The sequence below is a fragment of the Mirounga angustirostris genome, unplaced genomic scaffold, assembly GCF_029215605.1.
Source record: "Mirounga angustirostris isolate CCGP_5_RB_7025 unplaced genomic scaffold, mMirAng1.0.hap1 SCAF_9, whole genome shotgun sequence".
Classification (NCBI taxonomy): domain Eukaryota; kingdom Metazoa; phylum Chordata; class Mammalia; order Carnivora; family Phocidae; genus Mirounga; species Mirounga angustirostris.
The window spans coordinates 42,338,240-42,361,141 of NW_026991717.1; the positions used below are offsets into that span (position 1 = coordinate 42,338,240).

General features: G+C 48.0%; 2 protein-coding genes across 9 annotated transcripts in view; one reads left to right on the forward strand and one right to left on the reverse strand.

The window, feature by feature from the left end:
• Nucleotides 1–21,901, forward strand: part of CA12 (carbonic anhydrase 12) — a 56,467-nt gene extending 34,566 nt beyond the window's left edge. For 2 of the 7 annotated variants that reach the window (XM_064570341.1, XM_064570343.1), the window contains exons 3-11: nt 72–251; nt 1,107–1,249; nt 4,673–4,768; nt 5,638–5,701; nt 5,881–6,038; nt 7,341–7,467; nt 17,470–17,556; nt 18,365–18,452; nt 19,221–21,901. In XM_064570341.1, the coding sequence (XP_064426411.1) occupies nt 72–251; nt 1,107–1,249; nt 4,673–4,768; nt 5,638–5,701; nt 5,881–6,038; nt 7,341–7,467; nt 17,470–17,556; nt 18,365–18,452; nt 19,221–19,293 (1,016 nt within the window). In that variant the 3' untranslated portion in view covers nt 19,294–21,901. The remainder of the gene's footprint in view (nt 1–71; nt 252–1,106; nt 1,250–4,672; nt 4,769–5,637; nt 5,702–5,880; nt 6,039–7,340; nt 7,468–17,469; nt 17,557–18,364; nt 18,453–19,220) is intronic. The other 5 variants (XM_064570342.1, XM_045899909.3, XM_064570344.1 and 2 more) reach the window with 5 other exon arrangements.
• APH1B (aph-1 homolog B, gamma-secretase subunit) overlaps nt 1–22,902 on the reverse strand; it is an 80,633-nt gene that overhangs the window by 8,613 nt on the left and 49,118 nt on the right. The window contains exon 7 of one of the 2 annotated variants that reach the window (XM_045899914.3): nt 8,678–8,792. The exons of the other annotated variant lie outside the window; for it this stretch is intronic. The gene's annotated coding sequence lies outside the window, so the exon portion shown is untranslated. Of the gene's footprint in view, nt 1–8,677; nt 8,793–22,902 lie in introns of those variants that run through there. 2 annotated transcript variants of the gene reach the window in all.

A 22,902-nucleotide genomic window follows, 5' to 3' on the forward strand; every position in this document is an offset into this window, starting at 1 on the left:
AGGATTAGAAAGTGAGGAAAGAACGTTTGTGGAAAACTGACTAAACTTTGGGCTTGAATCTCCCCTTCCAGGTCCCGATGGGGAGAAGAGCTGGCCCAAGAAGTACCCGTCATGTGGGGGTGTGCTGCAGTCCCCAATAGACCTGCACAGTGACATTCTCCAGTACGACGCCAGCCTTGTGCCCCTGGGGTTCCAAGGCTACAATGTTTCTGCCAACGAGCAGTTTATCCTGATCAACGATGGCCATTCAGGTGAGAGAGATACCTCTAAGATCTGCAAGGGGATGTCTGAGCATCCCTCAGCTCCTTGGCCTGCTCTCTTCCATCTGGCAGGGAGGGGGCTCCAGTGAAATACCCAGAAGGGGTGGGGGCAGGGTGTGGGGGAGAGCCCAGGGATGCCTGGACCACTCATTCAGGGGATGCTGGAGGCAGCTCTGCCGGGGCAGCACCTCTCAGAAGAAGCACATCTCTTGGGAAGGGGGAGGGTACAGGCCTGAGCCCGTTGGCCCCTTGGCTCAAATATTCCAGGGGCCACGTGATTGATTCACTGTGGGGTCCCCCAGGCTTTGGAGTCAGACAAACCTGGACCTGAATCCTGGCTTCACTCCTTAGGAGTCATGACACCCTGAGTAAGAATATTAACCTCCTTGAGCTTTTGTCTGGAAAACGGGCATATTGATGGGTACCGTGAAGACTAGAGATTACATATGTTAGGATCTGTAATATAGTAGATGCTTCCATAAATAGTAATTTTTATTGTTATTGTTATATTATTCTACAGCTTGGCAGATACTTCATTAACAGTTTTATCTTCCTAGCTGGGTGTGTAATACATGGGGATGTAAACCAAACAACCACCCGGTGGTCTAGTATTCGTGCTCCTGCCGTCCTTTTCCCAGGGGAGCCGAGAAGGTGCTGGTGCTGCTAGAATTGCTTTAGGGAAATGGGGCCGTTCTCAGAAGAGCCCAGGTTTCTGACCCTCAGCCCGTGTCTCTCCGCTCGCTGTATCCACCTGCCTCCTGTCTGGGCCCGGGCAGGTGTTGCCTCCCTAACTGCTCTCAGGCAGTGCTCAGTGGGCCAGGGCTCTGAAGGCTCCACTCCCCACAGTGAGGCTGAACCTGACCCCGGACATGCACCTCCAGGGCCTCGGGTCCTGCTACACGGCCACACAGCTGCACCTGCACTGGGGGAACCAGAATGACCCGCACGGCTCCGAGCACACTGTCGGAGGGAAGCACTTTGCCGCCGAGGTGAGTGGGGCCGCAGGGCTGGCAGAGGCTGCCTGGCGGTGGGTGGTCTGGCACCCTTCCACCTGGCTGGCGGACAAATAAGATCGGGGCACGAGCAAGGGCTGCCTTCAGGCTCCCCACCCCCATCCCTGGTGCTGTCGGCAGCACAGCAAGGTAGAGCCACGCCAGCCACCTGCAGCTCATCTGTGGTGTCCTGGTCCCCTTCTTCTCCTGAACATGCAGAGTTTGTCTCTCTGTCGTTTACTGAACGATGCTGCTCAGAAGGCAATGCTCCCGGGGCGGTGGGGGGGGGGGGGGCGCCCAGAGGGATGCACATGCTGCTTTTCTAGACATCGCCTCTCCGCTTGCACAGATCAAGATCGCACCAGCTTGTCTGGCCGACACAGGTCATCCCCGGCACATAATAACATCTTGACTACGGCATCTATGTACCCCAATACAACGGAGCCACCTATGGCCAAAGGCCAAAACCTATTAGAAGTGTGAGGTACAGCAGTCAATGAAAAAACAGTGGATGACCCTGGTTATAAGGGTTTGATCAGTGTTATAGAGCTTAGAGATCTCAAGATATCATCAACTGGGGCAGCTTCTTACCCTAGACTTGAGTTGGGATCTGAGGATCTGAGAATGTGCTTCAGGAAGCCCACTCTATGTAATATTTTGTGCGTATCCCACTGCTGACTCATACTGGGCTAATTACTCCCCCAAACTTCTCAGTCTTTCTTCACATGCTTGGAACCTTGGGACCCAGGGTTACTCTTCTACTTGGCCACAAGCCGAGGGATGACTGGCATTACAATACACAGGACATCAGGGCAGTGAGAGACTCGATGAGGACAGTTTGGGATGTCAGCACAGCACTGTGTTATGTCGCTCTGAGGCACTAACCGAAAAGGCCACAAGAAACCAGGAGGAGTGAAGCATTGTGCCTGCCCCACAGGTGTGCGGGGGGGACATGGGGGTGCTCGAGTTGCTCCATTTCAGAGCTCCCATGGGATAGAACTTGGGGGTGTGGTTCTGAACATTTACAGGGCAATAAATACAAGGAGATAAATGCTACTGATCAGCCAGGTAAATAATGACATGACCATTCTCCTCTCTTCTTAACTGCTAAACTGCTTAATGTCTCAGGCTAATTACAGGTCAAGCTACAAGTGTGGAGGGGCTATAATTCTGGCCCAATAGGATGGCACTCTTGGAGGTGCACGTACTTCAAACCAGGCCCATCTCTGAACCTCCAGGACTGCAATTTCTCTCAGGCTAATTGCAATGTGGAGGCTTCTACTTACCCAGGGGGAATAAAGAAGGAGCTAGGGTGTAGGCTGGGAGAGTTTGAGCATTTAAAAATATTTCTAGTTATTCTGTTTTCTGCTCTTAAGCCACATCGTCACCAAGGGCCTGGTGAAGATGGAGCGTACATGTCTATAATAGTGAAAATATATCAAGGTGGCCCAAAAGTGGCAGATTCTCTATGGAGGGTCCTTGAAAGTGTAGCAGTTCTTCTGGATTGAGTCCTATAAAGAAGGCTCTCTTAAACTCAGCAGGGAATTCTCCTCTGTCTGTATTAGTCTTCACCTCCTCTTGATTTAATCTGAACACAGTAAGAAAAGTGGTGCAACAGACCACGAGCTCAAAGGGCAGGTATAATAAGAACTAAGGATCTAGGACCTTCAGGGGTTTTACCATAAAGAAGTCTCCATTTCTCAAAGCTGGGCCAAGCTAACACGGTATAAGGCAACGCAACAGGCTATATCCTTCACACGGAAAGATGGTGAAATGGGAACTCCTAAGAAATCTTTAATAGATGACTACTTAAAAGAAGAAATAATTTTGTATAGTTTTTAAAAATTAGAAAGGGTCACTTGAAATGTGAGGAACATTGAGCTGTATTCAGTAAAATATGCTTGAATTCTATTTACAACCACGTAAGACAGAAAAAGAGATGAAGAAAAGGAAGAGAGAAAATCTCAATGTGTTATAGTCCCAAGAGGAAAAGAATCAACAAAAATGTGTATCATGTATATAGACCTATCTACTAATATTTTTTGGAGGACAGGTGATACCATCTTTTGGATTAAAAATTAGGTTAAACATTGTCAGAATTTGATTTGTCATAACAATGTCTTAATACTTAGACTTTTTAAATCCAAGATTTCTCAGCAAGTTCTCTTTTCTTCACTTTAATAATGACAAGTAATTCCTGCTTTGAAAAAAAATGAGCTTAGAATTTTATTTTGTAAAGGTAAGAATCTACATTCAGGGAGTAACATTCTTGTTTTCTGTTATCTTAAAATATGGCTGATTAAATCTGTACAAGAGCCATGCTGTAATTTTTTCCCACCTGAGGGATAAATATGTGTCCTACTGTGGATACAGTTGCAATTAAGTTACCACTGGAGGTTTCCTGCCTCAGCCCCTACTACTTCATTTCAAAGGCAGAGTGGCCCAGCTGAGGCTGGACAAGCTACAATGAGGCCATTTTCCCCTAGGCTCCAGAATAAGTAGACAAAATCAGAGCAGGGCGCCTGGGTGGCTCAGTCAGTTGAAGTCTGACTCTTGATTTCGGCTCAGGTCATGACCTCAGGGTCGTGAGATTGAGCCTTGCATCTGGCTCTGCGCTGGGCATGGAGCCTGCTTAAGATTCTCTCTTTCCCTCACCCTCTCCCTTTGCCCCTCCCCCCACTCTCTCCCTCTTTAAAAAAAATAAATAAATAAGGGGCGCCTGGGTGGCTCAGTCGTTAGGCGTCTGCCTTCAGCTCAGGTCATGATCCCAGGGTCCTGGGGTCGAGCCTCTCATCAGGCTCCCTGCTCAGAGGGAAGCCTGCTTCTCCCTCTCCCACTCCCCCTGCTTGTGTTCCCTCTCTCGCTGTCTCGCTCTCTGTCAAATAAATAAATAAAATCTTTAAAAAAAAAAGATTCTCTCTTTCCGTCTCCCTTTGCCGCCCCCTCCCATCTTTCTCCGGCTCTAAAAAAAAAGAGAGAGAGAGAAAAGAAACAAAGGAAGGAAGGAAGGGGGAGAGAGAGAGAGAGAGGAAGAAAGAAGAAAGAAAGAAAGAAGAAAGAAATCAGAAGAGAAAAGTGCTCCAAAGTACCCAAGCTTTTTTTGTGGCTAGTATAAAAACCCATCCATTCATTCCTTCATTCACTATCTATTGTATACCTGGTTCTTTCCAAGCACCCTATCAGACACGAATACAATGAGTGAGTAAGATGGACAGTGTGCCCTGGTCGAGTTTTCGGTCTGGAGCAATGAGGGAAAAGGGAAAACTGGGGAGGCCATGAAGGAAAGGGTCTGAGGGGCCTAATCTACCCGGGGGAGGGATAGGGGGGTTGTGTCCTCCCCACTGGTTTTGAGTCCCCTGCGAGAGCCAAGGGTTCCCAGGAGTCGTCCGTGTCCTGTGAGCAGCTTCTCTTCCACCGCAGCTGCATATCGTCCACTATAACTCGGACCTGTACCCCAACAGCAGCACTGCCAGTAACAAGTCAGAGGGCCTCGCTGTCCTAGCTGTTCTCATGGAGGTAAGAGATGGTTAGAGGGATTTTAAAAAATTGGAGGCAGGATGGTACCAGACTCGGCATTTGGTCCATGAGTACCTGTCGGTTGGATGTTGTGGGGCTCACTCTCATCGTGGCTGTATCTTGCCTCTAGAGATTGAGGTATTCCCCCATAGGGTACCTTCGCTTTCGGCCTGGAGGCAGCACTTAGCTGGGTAGCAGAAATGGGCATGTCCTTTGGAACATTGGAGAAAATGAGCCCTAGTTGCATAAGGCTCAGAATAGCTTTATGAGCCCTATGCGTAAAGCTCAGAATAGCCCAGCTGGATAGGACGTATCTATAGGGAGTTGGGGGATGGGGATCATTCAGTGCTGCCTCAGCAGGTGCCTGAATCCCTTACACAACTCCTGATATCCAAGTTCCATCCTTTCCTTAACCCCAGAAAATGGGAATGTTTCCTCATTTGCTTGCATGTTTTTCCCTAATAAGACAACATGTACCTCGTTTCTCAACATGCTTACTTGCCTGACTTGGCTTGCGTGAACTCAAGCTCCCTTAAGTTCTGGTTAAAGAACACGCTAGCTGTGGCCTTCAGGCTCACAGCCTGATAATCAGGAGCACAAGCTATATTCCTTGCCCTGGGACATGCAGGCCCCAGTGCCTTGATTGCTCAGCACCTTGCATCCTGAGATGCAAGAGGACAGGACCATCACCCCAAATCCCTAACAGCCCAGGGGTCTTTCACAATTGTCCTGGTAAAGTGCATCCTCCAGGGAGGATCTTGGCAATGGCAACTATGTACCCCTAGATGAGCCCTTTCGTGAGCAAAGGTCGAACAAGGCTCAGCCGGCAGAATTCTGTCCCAGTTCAACCTGCCCCGTCTCTGTTGCAGATGGGCTCCTTCAATCCATCTTATGACAAGATCTTCAGGCACCTTCAAGATGTAAGATACAAAGGTAAGGGGTCCTTGGATGCATATTCGCCCTCTGTTGGAGAAGGAGGTAGTCACTTCCATGTGACCTGAAGAAAAATGAATGCAGGGGGCAGTTTCATATTCTAGGCTCAGTCATAGGCCCAGCAGCACCTCTGCCATGGGGAGAAAGCCTGACACCATTTCTCCACCATGTCTCTCCAGGCCAAGAAGTGCTCATTCCAGGTTTCAGCATTGAAGAGCTGCTTCCTGAGAGGCCTGATGAGTACTATCGCTACAAAGGGTCCCTGACCACACCTCCTTGCCACCCCACCGTGCTCTGGACGGTTTTCCGGAACCCTGTGCAAATTTCCCAGGAGCAGGTAACTGTTGTGCCCTCCTGAGTCAGAGACCACGTGGCACCTTGGTCCCTGCCGTCACCCAGCTCGTAATCACCAACTTGGTTTCCTCACTTAGAGTTTCATTGACAGCTAAGCCAAACCTCTTCAAATATCGCAGGTGCCTGGAAGCACGGCAGAAATTATAGGCTGAGCTTCAAAAGTGGAGTTACCGAGTCAAGCTAAGAAAAGGAACCTGTCTCCACAGTTCCTTACAAACAAGTTGTTAAGCTGCATTTCCTAATACTTCCCTCAGTGGCTGGATGGTGTTTCCTCTGTGGCGGGAGAGAGCACGGTTCCTTTACAGGGCGGAATAAAGACGGAGCATTTAGATAGTGTAACAAACCAGAGGGCTGGGATTGCAGCAGTGAGTAAGCGGCGGTCTCTGCCCTCAAGAAGCTCATGGTCTAGTGCAAAACTGGGGGCACAGAATCCTCAGCAGTCATCTCTGACCCTCGCATCTTATAGGTGATGAAAGTGAGGGGTAGATGGATGAGGGAGCTTGTGGGATTGCCCACTGGTTGGCCACAAAGCTAAGCCCCAAAGTCACACTGGAGTTCCTGGTCACTGCCCATCCCTCTGCTCCCCAGAAATTCATCAAGAAGAAAACTGGCTGTCCAGGAGACATGGCCGGGTCAGTGCCACACACGGGCTCTGGGCCCACCCTGCCCCTGGCCCCTTTTCCCACATCCAGGAAGGCCCTCACTGTTGCTCCTTCTTTTTACTATGAGCTACTGATCTGAGTAATGTAGATAAATGGCAGCAGGTAGGCGGACAGGAATAAAGAAGTGATGAATCAAGAGATGAAATGTGCGGGGAAGCAGTAATACCCTAACCTAGAAACCACCTTGGAAACCGATTATATAATCTATGTGGGTATATGAAAATTCTGTGGAACCAGTTGTCAGAGGACCTGTGAAACTCTTGCCTCCTCCTTTTTGTTCCTTTTGATGAGACCATCAGAATAAGCCTAAGGCCCCTCTAACTTAGAGCTGGGTTCCAAATCGGGCCCATGAGAGGAATGCCATGTCCGTGAGAGGCTGAGGAGTCCCTCCGCCACCCAGCAGCTAAGAGCACTAACTTCCCTCCAAGCCTTGGGAGGAGGGGACAGACCAGCTCACCCGGTGCCCAGTCGACCAGACACCAGCAGGGGAGGGGAGCAGTTCTCTGGCTTTCCCACGGCTTCCTGATGTGCCTCCTGCCACGCCCCAGAGGTCTCTTTCCCAGTGAGGTCAGGCAAGAGAGCATCACTCTGCCCATGGGGTGTTTCTGCTGCTCCCCTTGCAGCTGCTGGCTTTGGAGACTGCTCTGTACTACACATACGTGGATGACCCATCCCCCAGAGAAATGGTCAACAACTTCCGGCAGGTCCAGGAGTTTGAGGAGAGGCAGGTGTACATCTCTTTCCGGCAAGGTGAGAAGATTCGGTGTGTGGGGGGAGTGTGGTGCCAAGACACCCACTGAATGTGAAGTTGGGTGCCCTGCCCTTGGGCTTTGTCACTGATGCCCTTAGGAGGTGGGTTAGGAGCACTCTGGCTGCCAAGGGAACCAGGGTGTCTAAGAAGATACTGTGTGTGGGTTTACTGAGGTTACCCTTCACAGCTCTTGACTTCCCTGAGCCTTTGCAGGGAAACACTAACCAGGGCCTCTAGGCGCCTGGACCAGAGCCTTCATTAAATCTGGGAGTCTCCCACAGATGGGGAAGAGAGGATGCTCTGGGGGACCTCTCTGCTCTGGAGAACTACCCTTCTCCTAAGACACATGATAGGACTGTTCTCATGAGATCAAACTCTAACTTCTTACCCTAGGCTTTCTTGGCATCAAGGCCCATCTTCAGCCTTGCCAGGTGATTCATAGCACTGCCAGCATCAGCAATGTGCAGGGAAGGTGCTTCGTAAGGCTTCAGAGAGTGGGCATAATCCACATTTGTAGCCACAGCAGCTCATGGTCTAATATGGCAGGAACCATCAGGCAAGAAAGCATCTGCATTCACTGCTCTTTTGTCTCATCTCCTTAAGCATGGGCACGCAGGAACTATACTGAATGAAGCGTGAAGTTTGGTTTAGTCTTAATGCTATGAAAGCTCAGTTCTTCCTTTTAAATCTGTAACCATAACTCCCCAGAAGGACATTGAACATCTTTATTTGTTCAATACCTATGTCGATACTGTTGGAAGCCAGGGGTTCAGGGAAACAGGTAAGGGAGCCCTCTTGTGGCCCACACCCTTCTTCGAACCTCCAAGTTCACTTTCTCACTGTAGATTCTTGACCCGCTCTCGATAAGGGAATGGCAAGTGGCCAGAAGCAGGGGTAGGTCTGTGAAAGTTCTACTTTATCCCCTTATATCACTTGTGACTGAACTAGGCCAGGTGATCGTATCCAAAGATGACCCCATTGACCCACCTATCTGAGAATCAGCTCTCCTGGTCTCACCTGGTGTACCTTTGTTGTTGTTGTTCTTTTCTTATTGTGTGAGATTATAACTACCACTGACTAAGCTTAGTTAAACATAGGAAGACTGTATTTCAAGGCCCTTGCTAGCAAGCTTTAGAAACATGCCCTTCTGAACAGACCCATACGTATGGGTCAGAATTAGGTTCTTCTGTCAGTTACGGAATCAAGAACTGCCCAAGAATTTACCTTTTGTGCTCACCTCTCCAGATACCACTGGTTAAGGTAATTTCTCTCTTTTCCTCAGTTTCCTGGTCTGGAAAACCCAATCTGTGAACAATGATCCTTCCTAAAAATTGAGAATATATATGATGATGACTGTCAACTTCTTTTCTAGGAAATGCCTCAAATGTACAGAATTATCCCTTTGTGATCTCTTTTGGATATAAATTTATCTTTTCCTGTTCTTCAAAATGGAGTATGTAGTAGTCAAGGGTTAAATGGAAAATACTTCAACTCTTCAATAAAATAAAAAAACATAAAAACTCTACCTGGAGATAAAGGACTGGGCCCACATAGATAAGGCAGAATTTTGTTTGTGATTCAAAGATAGTAATCAGATCTCTTCTCTGGGCTGGTCTATACAAGTCACAGGGGATACTGTGATAAATACTCCCCGTATAGTCAGAAGACCTAGGCTCAAGGCCTCAGTTTGTTTCCTCCTGGCTGTCTGATGTAAGCAAATCATGTCCCTTCTTTGGCCTTGGTTTCTTCAGCCATAAAATAACAGGTTGGGCTAGGTGAGCTAACATCCTTTCAGTGCTAACACTTTATATGATTCTAAGCGGACACTAACGACTGCCCGTCCTCACTTTACATTGCAGGGACAGTGTTTGAGGACAGTTACAGAGGATCAGAAGAAACCATGCAGGAACTTGAGTCTGACATCCAAAAGTAACCTCCACTTGTAACAGTGGACTGTGGCATTGGGAATAATTAGCCATCTTCTTAGACTGGCTCAGCTCTAAGTTGGCACTCATGGAATGGGCAGTGTAGTTGGGCCTGCAGCAGAGCACTTCAATAGACTCTCCTAGTCTAGCTGGGGAGCTTGAGGGGCCCCTCAGCAGAAGCCTGGAGACTAGCTCCAAGCTTAGGACATCAGGATCAAAGCCCAAATGCAGGTTTGCCACTGCCTTTCCTGCGTGGTTCACCCCGAACTGCTGTTCCGAGGAGGCCAGGCTGGGCCCAGCTCTCCCCTTGGAGTGAGACACCATGGCAGTCCAAGGCAAACCTGTTCATTTGGAGGCTGATTATAGACACTTGGCCAGAATTGTCCCCTCCTGCTCGCTTCTCAAAGACACAGGCAGCTAACAAGGGCGGTTTCCCAAGGAGCAATGGGGAGGGCAGCCCCAAAGGAGTGAAGCTCCAAACCTCACCCCTCAGGGGCACCTGCATTCACGAGGGCCCTCTCACACCCGCTTGGACGGGCCTCAGACTGTAACATGCCATTTCAGGTTTATGCGGTGAGCCCGTTTGTCAGTGTGAACCTTGAGCACTTCGGACTCACGTATTTATGCACTCTTCCACTGAGGCATGCTCGTAATTAGGGTATGATTGATTCAGGGTCTTCTCTGGAAGTTAACAGGAACTATGGAGTTGGGAGTATTTTTCCAGGAGAAAAGTAATGTAAAGGAAATCGTCCAGGAGAGAAAGTGCAAGGACTTTGAGATTAGGCTCTGAGGTTTAGCCAAATTGGAACAATTGGGACTGAATCATTTAGCTTGACCATGCTTTTTCCTCAACTGTGCTTAGAAAAGGAAAGAAGAACTTGGTTTCTATCCTTAAGAGGTAGTAGTCTGTCCTGTAGCCATCAAAAAGAATGAAATCTTGACATTTGCAACGATGTGGATGAAGCTAGAGAGGATTTTGCTATGAGAAAGAAGTCAGTCAGAGAAAGACAAACACCATATGATTGCACTCATATGTGGAATTTAAGAAACAAAACAGATGAACATAGGGGAAGGGAAGGAAAAATAAAATAAGATAAAAACAGAGAAGGAGGCAAACCATAAGAGATTCTTCACTCTAGGAAATAAACTGAGGGTTGCTGGAGAGGAGGTGGGTGGGTGATGGGGTAATTAGATGATGCATTAAGGAGGGCATCTGATGTAATGAGCACTGGGTGTTATATGCAACTGATGAATCACTAGATTCTACCCCTGAAACTAATAATATACTATATGTTAACTAAATTGAATTTAAATAAAAAAATTTTTAAAATAATAAATAAAATGCTGGGGAAAAAAAAAAAAAGAAGTACAGACTTAAGTAGTCAACTACGATTTAGCCCTAGCTCAGGGTTTCTCAACCTTGGTGCTACTGACATTTTGGGCTGGATTATTCTCACTGGGGAGCTGCCCTGTACATTGTAAAATTAGCAGCATCCCTAGCCTCTCCCCACTAGATGCCCATAATATCCCCCCAATTCTGACTGCCAAAAATGTCTCCAGACATTGTCAAATGTCTCCAGGGCAGGAGAGGCAAAAATGAGAACCACTGCCCAGGGATTACACAAAGACTTTCCTAGGCTCAGACTGTTTTTTTTTTTTTTCCACTCAGAGGATTCTGGAGTTTTCTGTCAAATGCCCTGGTCTTTATTCTATTACAGCATGACATTTTCTTTTTTTTTATTGCCTTTTAAAAACATTTTTACTTATTTATTAGAGAGAGAGGGAGGAGAGAGCACAAGTGGGGGAGCAGCAGAGTGAGAGAGACAAGCAGACTCCGTGCTGAGCGCAGAGCCCGACACAGGGCTCAATCCTACGACCAAGAGATCAGGATCTGAGCCAAAATCAAGAGTAGGACACTCAACCGACTGAGCAACGCTGATACCTCTACAGCATGACATTTTCAATCTGGTGATGGTTACCCTGAAACCAAAAAGTTGTTGGATTATTAAGGTGGAGCAACCAAACTCAAGAGAAACCCTGTTCTCCACCTTCCTTTAGAATTTGAATATACCTTCTTTTTATATAATTGGGTACATCCAAGGCTAAGAGAAGTGGATGAGAGAGAACTATCTACTCTAAGGAGAACTATATAAACCACTTTATCAGGGGTCCAGATGCTTCTGAGGCAGCAACTTGCTTCAGAATCTCCTTATCATTTTTCTCCTTTGCTTTTGTACCATTTTTTTTTCCCCCTCAGAGAGAGAGAGAGCAAGCATGTGTGTTGTGTTTCTTGTTGCCTTTGGCTAAAATGCCCACTCTTTGTGGAGAGGTGAAACTCACATGAGGCACTTTTTTTTAGCTCTTAGAAAGTGCCTCTTCCAAGGGGCACAAATAGAAGACTTGAGCTAACAAGAGGACACAAGACTCATTGTCCTCAAGGAGGGATCCCAGAGAGGGGAACACACCCTGTGAGCAGACCAGACCTCACAAAAGTCAGATCCCTCTGGGAGAAAGGAGAAATATGGCAGAGGCAGATTTACAGACCAGCGGCCTGATTCTTGGTTCCTTCAAGTTGACCTCTTCCTAGCTAAACATACCAGCCCTGGGTCCTGATAGTGATGGGTCATAAAGGAAGAGCCTATCAAACTGAAATGCTAATGTTACCTAGCCCTATTTTTAATATGCCAGGGCAAGGGAAACCTGAGGGACAAGGGGGAGCCAGAGAGTTTCTACAATCATGTCTGTAGTGGGCCTTTAGACCCTTTAGACCGCCTTTAGACAGGAGTGCGGGACAGCAGATGGGCTGCGGGGGGAGGCGGCGGCTTTCACCTACGGTACATCTGTGGAGTAGCACAATTAGAATCTGCTTGACCCTGTGGGACCTGGGTAGTTTTATAAAGCCTTTAAAAAGGAGAAAAGAAATCTTACAAAGCTAAGATGGCTAATTATCTACTTTCTGAGACTAGAATGTATGCTTTGTGGTTACTGACCTTGTGTTTCTAAAAGTTCTTATTTTTGAATAAAATCTATTAGATGGAAAGTATCATCAAGTCTACCAAGGTATCCAAATGAAAGACCAGAGGAGTTCCCACCTTCAAATTCCCCTGGATACAGGGGTGGGGGTAGGGGCTGAATAGTCAGGAGCAATCATCAAATGTGCTAAGAAGTCCCTAGTCCCTTCATCTAGTGCAATGTAATGGGCCACGTGTTTCCAGAGCACACCCCAACTCAGGCACTATGGGGAACAGAAAACCCCAGTGTGGATGTTCTCTGGCTCCTAAGAGCAAGCCTCTGGCACACAGCAGACCAGGGGGGAAGTCAGCAAGCTGGACCTCCCCCTTGGTGAGGTGGCCCCATCTGTCTTCCCAGCACTCTGCACCACCCCCCCGGACCCCGGCACTCATCCACACCATGTAGGGCCTCCCTTAGCATGGTACTGCTTTCATCCATGCACACACGATTCCCTGCGCCTGGGATGCCCCTCACCTCTCCCACCTGGAAAATTCTTTCAAGACCCAGCTGTAATCATATCATTCCAGAAATCTTCCCTGTTCCCCTGAAGGTGACTTAGAATTTCCTTCAACGCAGCTGGAACAACTCGTTCATCTCTGTGACAGTTCTTAGCATACCACAGGGTAATGACTTACTGCCATACAGAAGAAGAGAATAAGCGTGTCTAGATTATCCACACGTGCTACCAGCCCCCTAAGGACAGGGACGATTGGGATCTTTCTCTTGTGGCACGCATTGTGCCTGGTGCTCACTGCAGTTTGAAAGAATGTAACCCACCCGTCTCCCTGCCCCTCCCCTCCCTAGGGTCTTCTCTGCAGAATGATTTGAACATAAGCCTGGCTAGTTGTCACATTCTAGTTTCAAGTTTTATTTTGCTTTGTTTTCCACTTGCCAGCAGCATTCAAATCAATCCATTTGTCTAAGAAACATTAAAGATCTGTCAAGGCTGTCAATTTTTGAAGTCCCAGGAGGGAGTTGCCCTGGGAAGTTGTCAGGCTTTTTCTGTTGCTCTGGCCTGAAAGGAATTAAAGGCCCCAGTCCCACCACCTACCGTTCCTTCAGCGCAGACAGCCTGAGCCTGGCCACGGAAGGGAGCTGAGAGTACTAAGCCTTAGTACTAAGCTCAGTAACCCACACCTACTGCTCCAGAATTTGGGCCCCTCAGAGCAACGCGGCTTTCTGTCCTGGGCCTGCAATCCTGCAATCTGGAAGGCAAAGCCCTCAGTCCCTATCATGGTTGTCGCAAACCAGCTCCCTTGTGTAATCTGGTGGTATCTCTTTGGCAGATTTGTAGAAATTATTTCTTTTTGGGATTCCCTAGTGCCAATAAGAAAAGCTCCCCAGTTAAGTATGTTCTCCAAAGATAGTTCTGTTCTGTGGTCACTGAGGGCAGCTTCCTTGCTTTTCTTACCAAAGCCTTGTCAAAGACGGGGCTAGCATCTTAGTTACTTCAGCCTATGATTTGTATAAAGCAGAATAGTAAGAGCTTTTATCATCCAAAAGGGGATTTTATGTATTTAAACTATCAAATCGCTGCTAAACCAAAACTCCTCTTGTCTCTTTTATAAGACTGGAGACTGCTAAAGGCATAAACATATACATAAGATGTATACATATGTACGTCCATATATGTAACTATGTAAGATGTCGCTTACCCAAACAGTCCATACTTGAAAATAATATTTTGAAAGGAAAAGGATTATTTTCTGTTTGAATAAGTAGAATTGCAAACAGACCTAAAAAAATGCTAGAATTGTTCCAGGAGCTGCGAGCTGTGTAAATGCGGTGCTTGTTCCTTCCGCTGGGCTGTTGTGTGTGTGCACGTGAGGCTTCAGAAGACCTCAGAAGCAGTTAACGGGCATCCCTGGGTCCACCAAGACAGCAGTGAAGATGCAGCTCCTGAGCTAGCGAGAACAGGTAGCAAGGCCCCTGTGGCAAGCGGCTTGCCTGTCTTCTCCGGGGATCTGTTAGGTTCTTCTGTATCTGTGTGATTTCCCTCTCTGTGTCACACTGCCCTGTCTTTGCTCACCCTGGCCCGTACAGGAACACTTTATGGAGAGCAGGTAGCTCTCCCACGTCGGTGGGGCATGCACCCTCTTACCAACCAGCTCACAAGCCCCTTCACTGTGTTTTCATACTTGGCTCTTGTGTGCCATCGCTGTCAGTCAGCCTCTCTCTGTCGCTCCTGTCTCAGGGTTCTTCAGTGGGAACTGCCTGTCTTATTTGCTGATTAGTAACAAACCATTTCTTTGTTTAATCTGCAAATGAACGTCCCTGGCTGTGTCCCGCCCTCCATCATCCGTGTTGCCTATTCTCTACAACACTCCAGAGGCTCTGCTGTGATGCAGGCTTCGGCTTCTCTCTCTGGGCGCTACTGCTTCAGCTGCCCCAATGCCTATTCCTGTGCCCCCCGAAGTCTCCCTGCCTTTCCCTCTCCTGTTAGTTAGCAGAATGGGACCCAAGCCCTGTGGACTGCATCGCTCTCTACAGAGAAGTCCTGCTTCCTTGATGGCTGGTGCCGTCTCAGCTCGCAAGGGGCGGCATCCCGATATCGTCCTGCCCTGGGCTTCTTTAGGGACAGAATTCTGATGAGGTGACACCCTCATTGCCACTCATCTTCCATAGTGGCTCATGTTCTTCACTTGCTCAATCAAGCTGCTTTGTCTTTGCTGTATCAAAGTCTTGGCTGAAAAGCATCTGTCCCAAGCTCTGGGGCTTTCCTTGTCTTTGTGACTGCTTGCTCATTTCATTATTTCCACAGAGAGGCAACTTAGGCCCTCACAAGTAGTCATCTAGGAGCCAGGAACCCTGCTTAGAGCCCTGGATTAAATTAGGCTGTTTATAGGGCCTAATTCAGCCAAGGGCAGCAGATTTCCCTCCAGATGAGCCACCAACCTGGGCCATGGGTTCTTGGGAAAAGTCCCATCCCTGGGGGCCTTGCTTCTGGAGACTTGGCTCTGCTCCCTGAGCTCCCTGGGGGCGCTTCCTCCAGCCTGAAGTGGGGCTGCTCAGCTGTCTGGGGGCCTGGGTGGCTCTCCAGATGTTTGAGGTGACTGTGAAAGCGACGACTTAGAAACTGTCCAGTTTGGATGGCTTAGCCAAGGGGTTAGGCTTACCAGTGGTCCTATGTGGCGAAAACTAGCTGGTACCACCAGCATCTGGAGCTTTAGGAACAAAGAACAGAAGTGTATTTCATCAAAAGGCTTGGAAAAGAAACCACAACTAGTTGCGGGGTTTTGGTTGTTGTTTTTAAGATCTTAGAAGCCTTGGTTGCGTTTGGATACCTTAAAAAAAAAAAAAAAGAACCCAAATACCAAAATACAGTGTGCAGAGGCCACGGGCTATGCAGAGAACGCAGCATATGCTATACAAACACCAGATGCTCTCCCCAGGGGAGACTCCTATCCCGAGTGTCTCCCTAAGCCACACGCTTGTCCTTGTGTTCAGGTTACAAGAAGAGACCTGGGGCAGGGAATCAGGCCATGGGAGCCACTCTGCCACTTGGGAGGCCAGGGGCTGCTGATGGTGGCCAGCAAGAGCCAAGAGAACAGGCCACCCTGTACTTTGTGGACAGCTCCTCTCCACAGCTGCTCTGCTTATCCTTACAACAGCCTGGGGCCACCTGCGGAAACCAGACCAGAGACTCCTAGGGGCCAGCCTCGGATGAGGGAGGCTGCACGTTCCATATGAGATTGTGGAAGAGGATAGTAGGGAAAGGACACAGGGCTGAGGGCTCCAGGGGGATCAACTGGCCACACAGCCGAAAAAGGGGGTGAGCAAAACCTCATCCTGCAGTCTCTGGTCTGGTTCTCCAGGGTGTTACATGCCCCCAGGTGTGAGTCCCTGGTTGTCTGCTGGCGTCTCACAACTGATCAGGGCTCTCCCAGGGTCTGAGTCATCACAGTGGACTCTGTGGGCACAGGCTCTCCGGAGGATCAGGCTGGGTGGCCACTGTCTGCACAGCTCTGGCTTCCAGCACGAACTGGAATAAGCACTCATACTACATATGCACATACGTTAGAAGTTTCTACTGAGGTCAGAAAACCACCAGACGGGGGGTGGGAGGATGGGTTAGCCTGGTGGTGGGTATTGAGGAGGGCACATTCTGCATGGAGCACTGGGTGTTATGCACAAACAATGAATCATGGAACACTACATCTAAAACTAATGATGATATGTAGGGGATTAACATAAGAATAAAAAAAAAAAAAGACCCAAATCAAAAAAAAAAAAAAAGAAAGAAAACCACCAGACAAGAGGGGATCTGTAACAGAGCCTTTCTTTAGATAGAGGACCTGACTGGGAGAATGGGGAGTAGTTTTAAGAACCTGGAAGAAGCATGCTGGGGTAACCCAGGGGGGCTTCATGACTGGGTTCCTCTGTGTTACTCAAGAAGATGGGCTCACCCACGACCCACCAGGGAGGTGCCTAGGAGGCTGACTATGGGATTTTACCTCAGATAGCTGGGCACTATTTCAGCCCCACTGAGGACTCCTAACTCATCCCAATAATAATGCTCTGAGAGAAGCCACAATCTCAGGGTTCTACAAAGCAGAGAAGGGAGGGGGGTATGGAGGAGGGGTTTCTCCAGTTTGCCCAGTGGGGCCAAAGCAAAAACAGAACCAAATCATGACAACAAGACCGGATGGGGACAGGGCAGAAGTCTAGCGACAGGCTCCAACTAAGTCCTGCCAGCCCCAGCCAGCCAGAACCTGGCCGATTCCTTACTGATGAAGAGGGGTAGGGATCCGAGAAGCACATAATAGCCTGCCCAAGTAGACTCTGATCCTTACCCTTCCTCATCTTCCACTTTAGTCATGTTGTACTAAAAACTGAAGTCTGGCCCTAGCAAAGAGACTGCTGTGATAAAGGAGAACTGGAGAGGGAGATCACAGTGTGAATTCCCAAGGTGCACAATTCCCTCTATACCATGGGGCACCCAGAAAATCTGCATAAGCCCTGTACTTCCAACCGGACAAAAGGTGGGGCTTCGCTCAACACACTGGGAAAATCCACCATGGTTTGACTTGGTTAATTTTCAATCTTTTCCTCTCCCCTTTGAAGTGCAAGACCTTACGTACACAGGACTGAGTCTGGGTATGTGGCCTGCCGGCCTTGCATGCTGCAGCTGGGTGATTGCTGTGATTCTTGGTATGCTCTGGGCCTGTGATACTTCCAAGCCCATCCTCCCTGCTTCTCTGTGCTGTCACTCTGGCTTCTGGCCCTCTCCTTGCTGTGGGTCCTACCTTCAAATCACTCTATGATTCAAAGATGAACTGCCAATCAAATGCTTCCATAATGAAAGACCTAATCACTCTACAGCATGTGTACATTCAATGAGCCTAACCAAGACCTCTGTTGGCCATGCTGGGAGGCTGTTGCCTAAGAACAGGCCCAAGCCCAGTGTGGAGGTTGGGTGACGGGCTAGGTGATCTCGGCAGTGGGCCCCTCATTGTTTTAGACTACTTAGGACTGTGCAATAGAGCTTGGGAGCAAAGCCGATAGAGGCTTCCCAGTGGGCCTTAACTCCAGCAAGCCAAGACAGAGTAAGTTCTTATTCTGTAGCCCAGGGTTTCTCCAAGTATGGTTCATGAACCATGTACATCAGCATCAGCTAGAGCTGTTTGGTTAAAATGCAGATTCCTGGGCCCCGCTCTAGACTGAATGAATCCGTGGTGCTCGGGCTCAAAAAAGTCTACATTTTAAACCAGCTCTTCAGATGATCCTGGTGCAAGTTTGCGAACCCTTGCTGGAGAATGACTACAGTTTGAAAATGGCTCTAAGTACTCCAGCCAGTTCTGCTAAGCCAAAGACCAGAACCTGAGAACAGAAATGGGGAAATTACATCCTTCTGTGGCAGATTACACAGCTGTCACTTGACTTCGCATCCAAGTGCCATGGGATGAGACGGACGCAAGGGAAGGGGGAGTGTAATGCATGTTCACTGCCTCTTCCCCAGGCATTATCCTTTCAGTGGTCCTGGCTGGCGTTCTTGGCATCTGTGTTGTCCTGGCAGTGTCCATTTGGCTCTTCAGAAGAAAGAAGAGGTGAGCTGGTTTTGGTTCAAAATGGCATTCGGGTAGCTTATTTGTCCATGAGGATTGACCTGTTTGGGAAGGCAGTCTGCAGAATGAAGAGCCCCCTGCACCTGTACCAACACTTATCCTAGGAGTGCTGTTTCCCAAACACCATGGCCCCCAGCCTCCTTTGCATGAGACACTGGGTCATTATGCTCAGAGGTGGAGGTGTGTCCACCAGCCTGCTGCCATGGCTAACACCTTAAGACAAATTTCTTGATTTGGGAATGGGGAGGTCCCATTTGCCTAAACATAAGCAGCAAGGCTGTCTTCTTTCTAACATCTTTACATCTGTTTTTTTGTCTCTGAATTCAAAAAGAAAAATGAAGGGAAATTTGATGTATCACTTCCATTAGCTACTAATGCCCTTTGCTCATGTTTTTATTGTCATGTTTGGTTTTTCTAGAACCAATTTATTTTTCTAGAATGTATAAAAAAAAATTTCCAGGAATCCTATTATGGAATCAAAGCTTTAAAGTTGGGGTGGTAATGAGACCTTCTTCAAAATGCCGGTCTAGTATTGTCAGCTGTTTTAAGAGAACAACTGGAAAATGACCCGGTTCCTTTTTGGTTAATGCTTTATTTTGGGGGCATTCCTCCCAAGACCATCAGAACAGGGGAAAGGTCCCCACGAGAGGAATCTGACCCCTAAAATTCGTCTCATTCCGTAGCTGAGTCAGGCTGTTCTCTGCTTGTCTCTTCCCTTTAACTGAGACTTGTGTGTTCTTCTTGTTCCAGTAGCAAAAAAGGTGACAACAAAGGAGTCATTTACAAACCGGCCATCAAGAAGGAGACTGAGGCCCATGCCTGAGGCCCCAGAACTCCCAGGCACATCCAAGGAAGGACTTTGCTTTGGGCACTACACACTGTGGCTCCCTAGACATTTGAAATACCTGAGGGTTCTCTGAAGCTCAACCCACAAATGCCCCAGACCCACGGGGGGCTTTTAGGTGGGTGCCCTGCCATCCTGATGCCACGGCCACTGCCCGTACGATCTGTGCACGGCAAGAGCTCGCCAAAGAGGCAGGAACTCTGAGCTGTCTGCTTCAGCTGTGTGAGCCCATGAGGTTGTCTGGATTCTGGGGCCACAGACCAAGTCACCCATTGGGGGCTGTGATTGGTCAGAAAACACTTTCATCCAGGGATTCACTTGAGTGTGGTTTCCTCTGATTTCCTTCTGCAGTGACAAAACTTTTGGTCTGACCTTACACCTGGGAGGAAGAATGATCTAGGAAGGGTCAAGGTGTCAGAGACAAAAAGAAAACAAAAGATATTCTTTGAAACATAGTAGCGGCATTTCTGAAGTCCTGTCCTTTGGATCAAATGCACTGAATGGGCCCGAGAGAGACAGAATGAGAAGACGCATAAGGTCTGGAGGAACTCACGCTGGAGTCAGAACTGGAGTCAGAAGTCGTCAAGTCTAAGTGTGAGAAGGACAGAATATTAAGCCCAAGCCCAACCTCCTGTCAGCGGCACAGTTATGCTTTGTACCTCACAGACTTTATAAATAATTAGGCTATTCCTTGAAAAGTGTTGTTACATTCTCTCTCCTAGAGTAGACACGAGTTCTGAAATGACCCAAACTGCTTTTGAATCTAGAGAAAATAGGCAGAAGCAAAATGACTGAAGAGCTTTGTCTCTTGCCCAGATTTCATTTTGGCCACTTCTGTGGTGTCCCTACTGCCAATCTAGAATTGGGATGTACCTACTTCCCTGACTTTGAGGATGTTGAGTCATGGCTTGGTTAAAATCTATTTTCAAGCTATGAAAGCAGGAAGTTATCTGTGCAGGGTGGGGGCATCATGGTATTTAGGGACCAATAATAATGGAATGTTACAAAGATGCTTCATGATCTTCTACCCAAGCCATAGTTTCTGAGAAGACTTAACTCTTCCATAGATATAAGAGTCCCTTGGAGACCAGTTAGTTCCATGACTGGGAAGGAGCCTCCACCACCAACCTCTCATGGCCGGCACCTTGCAGTTCACAGAGAACTTTCGATTCCTGGTCTCATTTTGACAACATGGAATGTCCTATCAAAGCACAGGTTTCTTTATAACATCTTTTCCTTCTACTCCTCCCTCTCACTCTGAGAACAGTCTTCTCCCTTCTCTACCATCATGACTTTGTGTAGTGGTGGCGAGCCCCATGGCTTTGTAGCTAGTTTGCTAAACAGAGGTGCAGAAGACCTAATGAACACTCGGACGTGTGTGTGCACAGGATCTCTGACAGCCTTGGAGCCTGGGGCGGCATCCTCACCTTGCCATTAGCATGCCTGATGCTGATCGAATGACAGCAGGGACAAGCCTCATGACATAGCATTGTGAATTAGGTGATGCTTCCTTGGCCTTGGCCCAAAGTTGCCAATCAGAAAGCAACATAAATCACTCCAGAGTCCTGGGACTCTCTCTCTACCTTTTATGGACAAATTTTGCAAGAAAACAAAGAGACCATTGTACCTGGCACAACGGCTGTTCATAAAAAGGGAGACTGACTAGGCCATGAAAACAGTGGCATTTTCTCCTGCCCTGTGGCTGAGATAAAGCAAAGCTAGGGAGGCAGGCAGAAAGCTCCAAGAATCAACACTGTCAACTTCCTTGCTAATCATTATGGGGATCCTGGGGACCAAGCTTGGAAACTGGGAAGGCTCTCCTCAGGTTCTCACTCATTCCGCCAACACCAGTCGCCACTGAAGGAAACCAGCACTGTGGCGTGTGAAGTTCCTCTGCCTCACTCGCACCCCCTTGAAGGCCCAGGTGCTGGGCTGGGTGCACTATGGGTAGGGATCACAAAAACAAGGCCCATGTGGGAAAAGGACAGGGAAGGCCCTGGCTTCTTTGTTTCTTACTAATGGGAGAGTTTGAGTCTCTTTGTTCTGTTTCTTTAGGATCATCTGGTCAAAATAGTAAAAACTTACACCTGGGGCGCCTGGGTGGCTCAGATGGTTAAGCGTCTGCCTTCGGCTCAGGTCATGATCCCAGCGTCCTGGGATCGAGTCCCGCATTGGGCTCCCTGCTCCTTGGGAGCCTGCTTCTCCCTCTGCCTCTGCCTCTCTCTCTGTCTCTCATGAATAAATAAATAAAATCTTAAAAAAAAAAAAAAACAACTTACACCTGTTTCCTTAATAGACATTCTAGGATTTTGCTGCATTGATTATTAATCCCATTTCAAGTTCAGACCTTAAGTTCTTCTCCCCTTCACTAAACTCTCTGAAGGCCTCCTGAGCACCACTGGGAAGCACCAGGGTCTGCAGCACCCCTCTGTCCCTGTGCCTCGGATGGATCATAGGCCACTATGATGATGGTCTGTTTAGCACTTCTGTATTTATTGTAAGAATGATTGTAATGAAGACATAAACTATAAATATGAGAAATCATAAATAAAATGTTTTTCACATCAGACTGACTTTTTTGGAGGTGAGGTTGAAGCATTACTGTTGGCAAAGCACCCTGTAGTCCCCGGTCTATGGTGACAGGTAACTGATCAGAACAAGTAACGTCACTTGTCTATAATGTCTTAGGACCTGGCTCCAAAGGAAAAGACACTGATGCACTTAATCATTTTAGTGAGGATGGAGGCCCATAGTGTGTGCAGCCCTGGAATCACATAGCTGCTTAGCGAACAGAGCTGGGAAGTCTGGAATAATCAGGGAGAGGCTCAGAGAGAAGCGGGTATCTGAGCTGGGCCTCAAAGAAGAAGTCAAATTTGAACAGAAGGATGGAGAGAGGGAGGCATTCCTAACTAAGAGGACATGAATATAAAGACTGGGCCTTATGTCTCTCTACTTCACTGGGTATTGCACTTAGTAGGTTGGAAGCCTCTCTTGGTTGCCTATTACCTATTTTGGATTTTTTTTTTTTTTCCAAAACATGCTATCATCTTCCATACAATTTTTTATCTAAATCCAGATTTCACATTCTGGTTTGGTGGAAGAGGCAATCCTGTAGAGGTTACAAACAGGCACCACCATGGTTTGTTTATTTAGAAAAGCTTCCAATTTTCATTGCAGTTGCCCAAGGATGGAAACAGATGAACCGTCCAAGAGTAATTTTGCTCTAGTAGGTTTAAAGCAGTGGGCCCGGCTTTTAGAATAGCAACATTATAAACCGTCCAGGTTCTGATGGTGTCTTCAGTCAGAACACAGGTATTTTTCAGTTCGCCCCCTTTAGCATCCTTCAGAGGTAAGGACAGGTGGAGCAAGGCACCCACAGTGCCTGCGCAACTCTCATTCCTTTGCACCTGCTCCCACCCCCCTGGGGCTGGGGTGGCAGGGGGCGAGGTTGGAGTAAGCAACAGAAATCATCTCCCCTCCCCCACCCCCTGCCTTCCATACCCTTGCTCCCCATTCCCTGACTCAAGATTCTTTGGGGTTGATGATCAGGGGCATGTGGTGGCAAGAGCCATGGATTGGCAGGGGAAA